The following is a 13,073-nucleotide window of genomic DNA, read 5'->3' as shown; positions in this document are numbered from 1 at the left end:
TCAGAAATCTGGTCACCTTATATTGTGGCCCCCATCATGTTGTTGATCTCTAAACGGACCCTATAGCAAAACTCATTGAAGACCCCTGCTCTATAAGCTGACTCTGGGGAATTTGATCAGGAAACATTGGAAACAGTTTCATTATAACACACAATTATACATGTAGTATATCACAGAATAACATATGAAAATACATAGAACATCTTGCTCAACTCGAGCATACAATACAATAATCTGAGGCCTCAGATGGGAGTTCGCCCTGCGTCTCACTTCACTTTTCTAAAGGTTCGCAAGGAGAAGTCCGCTGAGTGGCTAAAGTCAGGTGTTCTTATACACTTAGATTGGGTTCTTCATGGCAGCTGTCCCCCAATAAACCAAAAGCCTTTGTTAACCAGATGGTAATCTATTGATTGAATTTCCTCAGGATGTCATAAATAAGGGGTCGCGGCCGTGCCATGTAACCCTTTGTTTCCCGACGCTCCCCAGAGGGTTGAGGAACAGGCCCAAACCAAAGGAAGATAACACAGGAACAGATAGAGAGAACAGATTACATCAACAACCACAAAGGTTTACATTTTAGACGACCCTGAAGGAGAGCAAGATGGCAAGAACATAGACGGAATAGTAAACAAAACCTAAGTTCATAAAGAAAAACAACAACATGTAGATTTTCCATCACTGTGTGTGTGTGTGTGTGTGTGCGTGTGTGTGTGTGTGTGTGTGTGTGTGTGTCCCTGCTGATAGACTTGACTAGGACTCACTGCTGATAGACTGGACTTACACAAGACTCTCTTCAGAGACTGGAAAGAAAACATTTGGTCAGATTTGAGCTTTGATAAAATCATTGTAGGCATTTTTTGTTTTTTGCATTGTTATTCAAAACAACAACGCAACTTTAAACGTATTGCTGCTTTTGCAGGGATATAGAATGATTTGAACTTTTTACTATCAAGCTTGAGACTTTAATTTCAAGCCCAAGACTTAAAAACAGCCATTTAGTAAAGGAGACTAAAGTAAAGGAGTAAAGAAGTTTTTCTTTTTTTTTGCAGGTACAGAGTATCTGTTGCGTGGGATGGATGGCGTAATGTGCTTCTCATTGACTTCGGTGGAAAAGCAACATGTCTGAACACATTCAAACTTCTCTCACACCACACCTTTTGGCTTCAATGTGACAATAGGGCATTTTAGTTTGCCAATAGCAAAAGCAAACACTTTTGAGGTCAACCAACTGGTGAGCATTAAGCATTTTAGTTTTGTCTGTTTTGTCTATTTTTATTTGAGCATTGCAAATGAGCATAGCCAGTTAAATGGATAGATACGACTAAGAAGACTGTATTTTATACACTGTGTGTATCCCTGATTGTCTTTTGAAACATTTCAGGGGTTTCCCCCCGTAAGTCGTTGCAGCAGAGTAAAATCACTATTCTATTTCCTGCTCAACTGCAGAGGCAGAAAAAACATATGGAACCAAGTACAACCATGATCTTGTTAATCCAATCTAAGGCAACATTTGTACCAGTTGTCTTGACAACGGGCATCATTGTGCAAACATAACTTGTTTAAAACGTTATGTTTTTAAACACGTCGACAAACTAAAAAGTAACACGTTCTGTCTATAGATTGTAGATATTGCGATAAAATAAGGGAAGAGACAATTTCTCACCTCGACAAGCAACGGCGAGTCGTTCATTTAGTCATATAAAAACGGTTAAATTCAAACATCGCACAGACCGGCATATCAACACAGAAGTCACGTGATTCTTAAAGAGACAGTGTCCCTAAAACACAGATCGAAAACATATCAATAACACAGTATGGTGAATTATGTCTATAGAGTCCACCACAAGACTACACTTTGTTGCTCAAACTTAATATTACCCTCCTCCTTGAGCCTCCCCAAATGGCGATATTGATATCCCCCCTTCCCCCTGCGGCCTGTTTTAGTTGTTTTATTATTCTTATGTTTTGTGTGTATGCTATGTGTGACTGTAAGCTACTGCTGCCTGTCTTGGCCAGGACACTGGAAGAGATGTTTAATCACAATGATGATTATTATTTTTCAACTAACCAATAGTAGTTGCCTTGCATTTTAAAATGTCAATGCACTTTTCATCCCTGAGTAACAGTAAAAGCTATTCAATAATTGATTTGCATGCATAGTATACTACACTTTCCATTGAATAATTACCCTTGTTACCATAAATTGTCAAATGTTATGATGTAATCAAATGCTCACACACTAGCTGCTTACAGACACACGTGTATGTCCTGATATTCTCCTGATGTGCCGTTGTGTGAACATTTGTACCCTGAAAATCTGCTGAATAATACTACCCCTGAGGTAGTATTTTCTCTGTAAGAAATGTAAATTACCTTATATGTGAATGAGGAGTAGAAAGTTGGTATTTTTCACACCACTTCAGTGGTCTTGTTGATGACGGTTCTGCATGTCATTGAGTGGCCCCCTAAATGATAATCAGCCTGTTGCCTTTTGATGGCTAAATGGTTGAAAATATTAAAATGTTGGCACTGCTTTTAAGAGTCATTTGTTGGTAAACGAATGTTATACGTTGAAATTATAGGCAAAATGTTATTATATTATGCGCTCAGAAATTTGTTAGATTATCGACTGGGGTTTCCACATTATTGCTATGGGTTTAATTACAACTAGAGGTTGAACGCATGCAACGCCTGCGAAAACTCTAGTATTTTTTAAAACCATATACCCTCAATTTGTCATTCAACATGAACTGTGGCATTTTCCATTTAAAAGTCTTCTCTAAATCTTGTGAAAATCATATGGTGTAAGGAGGAGGCCTTTGTTTGGGTGAAGTGTCTGGCTGATCCCTGTTTATTACAGCTGATTTTATGGATGTTCTTGATTTCAGCTACTTGGATCAGAGAAAAAAACGAATTGTTCATCAATTCCTTTGCAATTATGGAGAAATGGGGTGAGAGAAACTGCTTTATGAATGGTAACGGCAGTGTCCCCGTTTTAGTTTTTCAAAGAAAAAAACACTACATGATTTGGAGGTTTTTACGCCTCTGAACCGAAAATGTCCCCGGATTTTGTCTCAGAAATCTGGGCACCTTATATTGTGGCCCCCATCATGTTGTTGATCTCTAAACGGACCCTATAGCAAAACTCATTGAAGACCCCTGCTCTATAAGCTGACTCTGGGGAATTTGATCAGGAAACATTGGAAACAGTTTCATTGTAACACACAATTATACATGTAGTATATCACAGAATAACATATGAAAATACATAGAACATCTTGCTCAACTCAAGCATACAATACAATAATCTGAGGCCTCAGATGGGAGTTCGCCCTGCGTCTCACTTCACTTTTCTAAAGGTTCGCAAGGAGAAGTCCGCTGAGTGGCTAAAGTCAGGTGTTCTTATACACTTAGATTGGGTTCTTCATGGCAGCTGTCCCCCAATAAACCAAAAGCCTTTGTTAACCAGATGGTAATCTATTGATTGAATTTCCTCAGGATGTCATAAATAAGGGGTCGCGGCCGTGCCATGTAACCCTTTGTTTCCCGACGCTCCCCAGAGGGTTGAGGAACAGGCCCAAACCAAAGGAAGATAACACGGGAACAGATAGAGAGAACAGATTACATCAACTACCACAAAGGTTTACATTTTAGACGACCCTGAAGGAGAGCAAGATGGCAAGAACATAGATGGAATAGTAAACAAAACCTAAGTTCATAAAGAAAAACAAAAACATGTAGATTTTCCATCACTGTGTGTGTGTGTGTGTGTGTGTGCGTGTGTGTGTGTGTGTGTGTGTGTGTGTCCCTGCTGATAGACTTGACTAGGACTCCCTGCTGATAGACTGGACTTACACGAGACTCTCTTCAGAGACTGGAAAGAAAACATTTGGTCAGATTTGAGCTTTGATAAAATCATTGTAGGCATTTTTTGTTTTTTGCATTGTTATTCAAAACAACAAAGCAACTTTAAACGTATTGCTGCTTTTGCAGGGATATAGAATGATTTGAACTTTTTACTATCAAGCTTGAGACTTTAATTTCAAGCCCAAGACTTAAAAACAGCCATTTAGTAAAGGAGACTAAAGTAAAGGAGTAAAGAAGTTTTTTTTTTTTTTTTGCAGGTACAGAGTATCTGTTGCGTGGGATGGATGGCGTAATGTGCTTTCATTGACTTCGGTGGAAAAGCAACATGTCTGAACACATTCAAACTTCTCTCACACCACACCTTTTGGCTTCAATGTGACAATAGGGCATTTTAGTTTGCCAATAGCAAAAGCAAACACTTTTGAGGTCAACCAACTGGTGAGCATTAAGCATTTTAGTTTTGTCTGTTTTGTCTATTTTTATTTGAGCATTGCAAATGAGCATAGCCAGTTAAATGGATAGATACGACTAAGAAGACTGTATTTTATACACTGTGTGTATCCCTGATTGTCTTTTGAAACATTTCAGGGGTTTCCCCCCGTAAGTCGTTGCAGCGGAGTAAAATCACTATTCTATTTCCTGCTCAACTGCAGAGGCAGAAAAAACATATGGAATCAAGTAGGGCTGCACGATTCAGGGAAAAATGTGAATCACGATTTTTTTGCTTAGAATCGATATCACGATTTTCTGTCACGATTTTTTTCTCACAAATAAAAAAAACCTTTTCTTTTTCTTTTTTTTTTATTGCACACATGAACCATGACAACAAAAAGGTGCAGTATCAAAAACGAGTATACTGAACCAACTTTAACATAAATAAGCGTAAATAAAACACAAATCCTTTCTTTGGAACATGGGCCTCTCATATGACCCTATATGTGACCCTGAACATGGCACTTAAAGATTCCTGGCAAGAAACACAAGTCTGTCCACATGCTCTGGCTTTAGTTATGCACAGTGGCATGTCACAATGTTGCCCGCTGTACTGAACAGCCGCTCAGAAGGTGAGCTGGTAGCTGGAATGCATAGGTATTTCTTCACCAACACAGACAACGGTAGATATACAGATGTATTTTGCCCCCACCAGATTAAGATTAAACTTCACCATATCGATAATCATATCCTTTGCTAGATGGTAAGCAATTCCGTCCGTTACTTCCTTACTCCTACTGGAGTTATGTGGGTATGGGGTTGCCTTGTGCAAGGTGTCAGTAATGGATGTCTGTGTTGTTAATGTTGGACGACTTTCAGACTTTTTCTTGCCTTGTACAGCTTCATCATATTGCACTTTGTGGTGACGATTGAGGTGCTGGTATAGATTTGTGGTGTTACTTTGCGGTGCCGCAATGATTGCAAAGCATGCCTTGCAAATCCCTTTAGACTGACCCTCGTTGTTTTGCCGAAAACAAATACAAATACTACAGCCGAAATACTTCCACACCACCGAATGCGAGCTTTTTTTTGGAACGAGTTCCTTTTGTGTCTGAGGGGTTGGCTGATTCTCGCCACTAGTAGCTGGGTCCTCATCATCAAAATCCATTTTGTCTTCACTGTTCATCTCTTGTCGCACTCGCAGTCGCACTATCTTTCCGAACTGCTGCGCTCTCTGCTGCTCCATGAGTGAAACACGTGACTAAAAGGCGCTTCGTCATTGGCTGAGGGTGAAGCCCTTCTCAGAACCTAGAAGGGAGAGAGCGCTTGGGAGTGCTTTTAAACCATGGACCTATGTTTTAAACTCACAGAAGAAAGTCGCGTTTGTCAGTTGGACTCGGCTCATAAAAAAAAAAGAATTGAATAAATCGATTAATTTAAAACTTAAATCGACACGGGGGTGAATCAAGATCGCGATTTTATAACGATTTATCGTGCAGCCCTAGAACCAAGTACAATCATGATCTTGTTGATCCAATCTAAGGCAACATTAGTACCAGTTGTCTTGACAAAGGGCATCATTGTGCAAACATAACTTGTTTAAAACGTTATGTTTTTAAACACGTCGACATACTACCAAGTAACACGTTCTGTCTATAGACTGTAGATATTGCGATAAAATGAGGGAAGAGACAATTTCTCACCTCGACAACCAACGGCGAGTCGTTCATTTAGTCATATAAAAACGGTTAAATTCAAACATCGCACCGACCGGCATATCAACACAGAAGTCACGTGATTCTTAAAGAGACAGTGTCCCTAAAACACAGATCGAAAACATATCACTTACACAGTATGGTGAATTATGTCTACAGAGTCCACCACAAGACTACACTTTGTTGCTCAAACGTAATATTGCCCTCCTCCTTGAGCCTCCCCAAATGGCGATATTGATATCCCCCCTTCCCCCTGTGGACTGTTTTAGTTGTTTTAATTTTCTTATGTTTTGTGTGTATGCTATGTGTGACTGTAAGCTACTGCTGCCTGTCTTGGCCAGGACACTGGAAGAGATGTTTAATCACAATGATGATTATTATTTTTCAACTAACCAATAGTAGTTGCCTTGCATTTTGAAATGTCAATGCACTTTTCATCCCTGAATAACAGTAAAAGCTATTCAATAATTGATTTGCATGCATAGTATACTACACTTTCCATTGAATAATTACCCTTGTTACCATAAATTGTCATATTTTATGATGTAATCAAATGCTCACACACTAGCTGCTTTCAGACACACGTGTAAGTCCTGATATTCTCCTGATGGGCCGTATGTGTGAACATTTGTACCCTGAATATCTCCTCAATAATACTACCCCTAAGATAGTATTTTCAAGCTATTACTAGCTACTCAAGCTGGGCTGTTTTGAGGCTACAAGCGTCCTCATCGCTGTCGTGGGGTCGGGCGCTGATTTTCCCTTGGCAATTTTCAAAACGTGAAGGTGACTTTTTGAGGACTCGTGGTCCTTCACGGCTTTCAATTTTAGGTTTTGTGTCCCACTCACTAAACTATTGGACCTGTGGCCATCCGAAGCATGTTTACGACAGAGAGCACAGAACATTGTCTGGCTCGTCCCGTCAAACACCAGCCGGTCACGGTGTTGCCCACTGTCCGATGTTTGCCATCTCTTATTAAAAATATACCGAATGTTGATACCGGCATATTATCTCTATGGTTACCGGTATATTATCCCGGATGTTGACAGTCGCAGTTCAGCAAAAGAGGCGTAGAAGAAGAAGGGGGCCGGATGTTGACAGTAATGGTTGTGGAACTGTGCAGCGCCGTATGACGAATGTATTAAATATGCAAATTTGAACGGACCTGACTTGAAAGTATTACCCGACACAGTGGCGGGCGAAGTGACACAATCCACCCGCCACCATACAAATCCACCCGCCAATGGCGTGTGGCGGGTGTTAATTTACATCCCTGATACAGAAGCTTTAAATGTTTACTAGACACTAGAAGTTCATGTGAAATAATAAGGGCAACATCTTTAAAGGGGGAGAGGTAATGATAGGTAGTGACCACTCGAGGTCAGTGTCATAGCCTAGGGCATTGTTCTGTGCCAAGTAGAAGAAGAAGGATACGTTTGGCAGTTCTGGATTAAGCCGAACACTGGGAACTCACGTGTAGTCATGTCCAAATATATATGCCTGTTAGTAGTTAGCTACAGACTTTACAAGTCTGGTATAAAATTCAATCTTACTTTAAAATAGAACCAGATATATCAGGCTTTACACCGATTTGGGGAAACTGCAGATTTTCTCCAGGCAAAAATTACCTTGGCTTTAAATTGTGGGCGGAGAGAGGGATTAGTAAAGTTATGGATATGTATAATGAGAATGATCTGCTTTATAGCTTTGATGATTTGAAAACAATTTATAATATCCCTTTAAAACATTATATTTTGTAGGGAGTTATATTTTGACAGCACTCAAACAGTCCCCCTATAGACAACCTTTGTCTAGTCTCGAAAAGGCTGTTCTTGACGGACGTGGACAGGTCTACTTGATATAAAAGATCCTTGTGAATGAATCTAAAGAATCATCAGATAAAAGTATATTGGCCTGGTCTAGAGATTTGGATGTAGAGATTGCTGAGGATGAATGGGAGAGAGTTTGCCATGATGCACAAACCCAGACTATTAACACCAGATATAAACTATTACAGTTTAAATGGATCATGCGTACATACATAACTCCCTCTCTGTTACATCGCTTTGATGACAATAACCCAGATTTATGTATTAAATGTGGTCTTGAAGAGGGAATATTGTTTCACTGCATCTTTTCACTGTGTTGCCTGTCCGCCCCCGCATTTTTCTCCTTTGAGTACTTCCAAAGATTTAAAGATGACAAGTCTGAACAAAAAAAATGTTATTCTTTGCTCCCTACTAGCTAAACACTGCATAGCAGTCACATGGAAAAGTATGGAGACTCCGACAGTGAGTCATTGGCTCAAAAGTCTCTCCAACTGTTTAGCTTTAGAAAAATTGACATATGCCTCCAAGGGGAAAATGAAATATTTCTTTGAAATGTGGGGACAATTCATGGGATTCCTTGAGAGCCACCAAGCCAGGGGTTTGCTTGATGCTTAGATGGCCTTTTCTGATGCCAGTGCAGTATTTCCGAGCATAACTTCTGTATAGAAAATGCAGTGGACAATTTAGTTTGCAGTTCCCAGTAATGAATAAATGAACACAATAAATAGCAATATAGTTCTATACATCCACTATTTATCTTATTGGCGCGCTGCCACCGGCGGGTGTGGCTCTGCAAAAGGGCAAAAGGGCAAAAGGCTTGGCAAAAAGGTTGTGGGCGTTTCCGAATACCATCGACATTATCTATAAAAACACTTCTCTTACCGTATACTGGTCATTTGGCAAGGACAGGAACACACTGATTGGTAAGTAGTTTATATGCCGTTGAAAGACTTATCATTGACTTTAACTTTTTTTAAATTAGGTTTATTTTTCATTTTTTATTAGGATTGTGGAAAGTGCATAGAAAGGTGTAAGTGTGCCGCAGTTTAAATAAATCACAAATAATACAGAGATATTTAGAGGGGGGGGGGCTGGGTGCGGGATAGCCAATGGGCCGCGGCAGACCACCTAACGAAGAGCTGCATTGTGGGCTTGTGAGGGGACACGACAGTAAAGTTCTGTAACGCTCTTCCATTTATCTAAACTCTGTGACCCCGCAGACGCTTCGACGCAGTCGTGAACCTTGTGAAGATGTGCGTTGTGTGTCGCCTCGACGTATCGATTCACAGAGTAGTATAGCTAAACTTTGAAAGATGTGTCTCCTACACCCATAATGCTATATGATGTCACAACGGAATCCCCATAGGCCCACTTTCTAAAATGGTGATTAAAATTGACTTGATTGAATTTATATAAAAAATTAGAACATTAATCATTAATGAGTTAATGAGTTTTACATTTTAACATTTGAATTGATCACACATGGTGCAGTTTGCATTTGCAAACTCCATGTTATTTCCCTTAGACGTTTGAGTGTTTGAGCCGGAGACGGGACTAGTGAAGTCTATGCGTGGAGAGGAGGGGCAGACCAATCAAATGTCATTCTGTGTCGGCGCTGTCTGTTGTACTCCTTTTAATAGTATACATTTACATAAATATGTGCAATGGCAGCTGGTGAAAAAAATTCTAGGTGGGGCATAATGCTGCTATATATATTGTATATACTTCATACAGTATATATATATATATATATATATATATATACTATAGACAGTATATATTGCAGAATGTCCATTTCCTTTCCCATGACCCCCATTTTTAAATAATTTAATATCCTGGATAATTCAGAAATGCACCTGACAATCACCATTAAGAAATAATTAAGGCAATTGGTGAGTAATTAAATAACATTGCATTATTGAGAAAGGTTATGTTGTGACAAATATTTCATAATAATAATCCACTTAGTCTTACTTTCTTTAAAAGAAAAAAAAAACTTATTATAACGTATTCTTTTATATGTATACAACGCCAGCTTTGGTCGTCCATACGTTTTCTGCCTTGAATCTTGTTCTTTGATTTCCTTTTACAGTTTGAAATGTCTGCATCTTTTGTCTAGCATTTGGAGGATGCATGAATAAATTGATGTACATTTCTGTTTCAGGTTATTAAACATGGCGACTACACTGGAAGTCATCGGTGGACAGGGAGGCGGTCCATTTTATTTCACTGGCCTTGACAATGGTGCCACCCTCAAGAAGATTGGAGTGGCAGTGGGCGGCTGGCAGATCAAAGCTGTGCGGGCAGAACTGACCGATGGGCGTGTGGAGACCTTTGGAAAAGCAGTCACTTTCACTGAGTTTACGTTCGAACTTGGCGAGCGCATCACCAAGCTGTCCCTGTGGGGGAACGGTGCCGGAACACGTCTGGGTGGCATCAGGTTCTGGACGAGCTCTAATCGCGAGTTCTTCCAGTACATGACTAGCTGGGGCCTGAAGACAGAGTACTCTATCGACGTGGGGTCTGGAGTCTGCCTGGGGTTGGAGGGGAGGGCTGGCTCAGACATCGACTCTATGGGATTCCTCTTCATCAATGCCATCAAGTCGTCTGTGCTAACCGACATGACCTATCCCAGCCTGGCTGTGTACACACCCCAGGTGAGTGCTGCTATTTGTAGAAGACCTTAGTCTGAGAATATGGCAGGATAAGTGGGCCAACGCATTTCAATTAACAAGTGTTTCTTTATTAACCCATTGAAGTGGGATAATTTGTATGCATGAATAGCACCTTTTTGTCGTAGGTTGTATCCCGGACAGAAATTGGCACGTATTCTTCCTCTTTTCTATCACTAACAAAAGCATGTCTTATACCTATCTTTCATAGGGCAGATTACATTTACATTTACATTTAGGGCATTTAGCAGACGCTTTTATCCAAAGCGATTTACAATGAGTGCATTTGTTACAATAAGTACATTTGTCATAAGAAGTGAAACAATATATCGCTGTCGGTACAGTAAAGATGTTCATAGAACCAAGTGCAAGTATTACAATCGCTAGGCTAACCCATTCCCCGTGTAAAGCAACGATAGCAGCTACTGTAGATTCTACACAATTAAGTACCTTGAATAAGTGCAATGTACAAGTGCCAGGACGTACAACATTCAATGGTGGCTGTGCATTGGTTTCTATGCAGACTCGAGATGAACTCTGAACAGGTGAGTTTTGAGTCTTTTGCGGAAGCTGGTGAGCGACTCTGCGATTACCCTTATATATTAATCAAATGTATTTTATAAAGCCCTTTTTATATCAGCAGTTGTTACAAGGTGCTTTTTTTGAAGAAGACTGAAGAAAGATTTGTTCTGATCAAATGCTTGTTGGCCCACTTTGCCTTCCATGAAGGACAACTTGATGAGTGCTGTCCACCGTATTAACATTATCATTTGATATGGGTATTTTTTATTTTGCTTAATTACATTAGGTCAATAAAATAGTGGCAGCACGTATATCTTTTGAATTTCTCCCCCGTGGGATTAATAAAGTGTTAAAGTCTAAGACTAAATAAATAAGTTGATATTTTCTGTACTATTATATTCTGTTCAAGCACTATCTTGTGTGTTGCCCGAACTATATACATATTTTTTGTGTTTTTCTGTCTGTGTTGTTTAATGTAGGTAAACAAAGAATATATAAAATCTTTGCATTGGGGAAATGGCGGTACTGCGGATCTAGAGCATAAATTTACGTACAGCAGATCTGTGACCAAGTCTAACACCTGGAGCACCACCTTCAAGATTGAGTCCACCGTCAGCATGTCTGTTACAGCAGGGATCCCGAAAGTGGCGGAGGTGACTGGTGGGTTTAGCGTGACCGTGGGAGCGGAGCAGACCTCCTCAATGACCTCCTCACAGACCATAACCGAATCAGATGAGGTCAATGTGACGGTCCCACCAGGAAAGGCCGTGAGCGTTGAGGCGTCAGTGGGACGGGCAGTCATCAACCTCCCCTACTCGGCCACAGTGAAGATCACATGCCTGAATGGCAGCGAGCTGCTCTTCCAATCCACCGGCAACTACAATGGTGTGGCTTACACTGCAGTGACTGTAAAAACCACTGAGTCAGATTATGTGAAGAATGTCGAATAAGATGCATCAACATCTTACTGTGCACAGTTTTAATATTGATTGCATAACATTGGTTTGATTGCTAATGCAGTGTGACTGTCACAGATAATAAATCATTATCATAAACCTGCTTGTGTTTCCATGTCCATCCTTAGAGTTTGTAAAACAAAATATGAAAATGAGTCCAGCTGATCCCATTATTTAACGTTTCAGTTTAGTAAATGATCATTCAGTTCAAATATTCTATATGCTGTTAATAATTTAGTTTTCCATTCCAACAGCCTAGAAAGATAATACCTTTCTGCACAATTCCAGTCAGATGCTAATTGCTTTAAAAGTTGAGGTTTATGTTGAATGGCTTCAGTAATTGTGGGACAGGTAATGCTCTAAATCAGTGGTATTCACTATTTTTTTCAGGAGAGCCGCACTGACAGGACGACGTCAACAGGAGAGCCATTTTTACCGCAAAGTATCAAAAGCTATAAATCCAATCATAAATAAGTATGCCTGCTTAATAATATGTCCTCCCTGAAGTAGTGTTTCCCGCAGAATTTTGTGAAACTGTGGAGGGAACCCGGTCCTTAGCGGGGTCTGGGGGCATGCTCCCCCGGAAGAAAATTTGGTACCTTTAAACCTGGAATGCATCAATCTGGTACACTTTGAGAGGAAAATTAAGACTTGTGTGACTGTGTGCTATTTTCTGGAATAATGTGGAGACACTGGGTCACATAACATGAAAGCTATTGAAGAATAAGTTAATAAGAATAAGTCCATCCAAAGAGCACATTCTCTCTTGTTATGCAGGAAAACCGCCAATCTGGCAACCCCGCTGTCAGCGTAGAGCCGAGCAAGTTTAAAAATATTTTCTAGACAAGGCTATATTTCCACCTTTTAATGCCGCTGTTGATTTATTTTTTAAATAATTGTTTGTATTGTTTTTTTAAATATCTGTATTCACTGCATGATCATATCACTGTATATTTTTACCGCCATGCGAGCCGCAAATAGAGGCTTGGCGAGCCGCATGTGGCTTGCGAGCCGCGCAATGAGTAATGCTGCTCTAAATAGTGCCAAAGATAATTCATTACACAACTGTTCCAAAGATA

At 40.0% G+C, this 13,073-nt stretch overlaps 1 protein-coding gene across 1 annotated transcript; it reads left to right on the top strand.

Annotated features, from left to right (window-relative positions):
* The first annotated feature begins 8,739 nt into the window (after window positions 1-8,739).
* LOC307080334 (aerolysin-like protein) lies at window positions 8,740-12,097 on the top strand. Its single transcript, XM_079743001.1, has 3 exons — window positions 8,740-8,767; window positions 10,009-10,501; window positions 11,518-12,097. The coding sequence occupies exons 2-3, from the start codon at window positions 10,019-10,021 to the stop codon at window positions 11,986-11,988; spliced, it is 954 nt and encodes a 317-aa protein (XP_079599127.1). The 5' UTR covers window positions 8,740-8,767; window positions 10,009-10,018; the 3' UTR covers window positions 11,989-12,097.
* Window positions 12,098-13,073: the final 976 nt, after the last annotated feature.

Source organism: Pollachius pollachius (genome assembly GCF_949987615.1).
Source record: "Pollachius pollachius genome assembly, chromosome: 9".
Lineage (NCBI taxonomy): Eukaryota > Metazoa > Chordata > Actinopteri > Gadiformes > Gadidae > Pollachius > Pollachius pollachius.
The sequence above is the reverse complement of the archived record's forward strand: the minus strand, read 5'-3'. Positions and strand labels throughout refer to the sequence as shown.

Excerpts from the sequence above, each read along its gene's own strand:
- LOC307080334 (XM_079743001.1), top strand. The coding sequence starts at position 10,019 with ATGGCGACTACACTGGAAGTCATCGGTGGACAGGGAGGCGGTCCATTT. Across the intron at positions 10,502-11,517 it reads TGGCTGTGTACACACCCCAG|GTAAACAAAGAATATATAAA; the intron begins GTGAGTGCTGCT and ends TGTTTAATGTAG.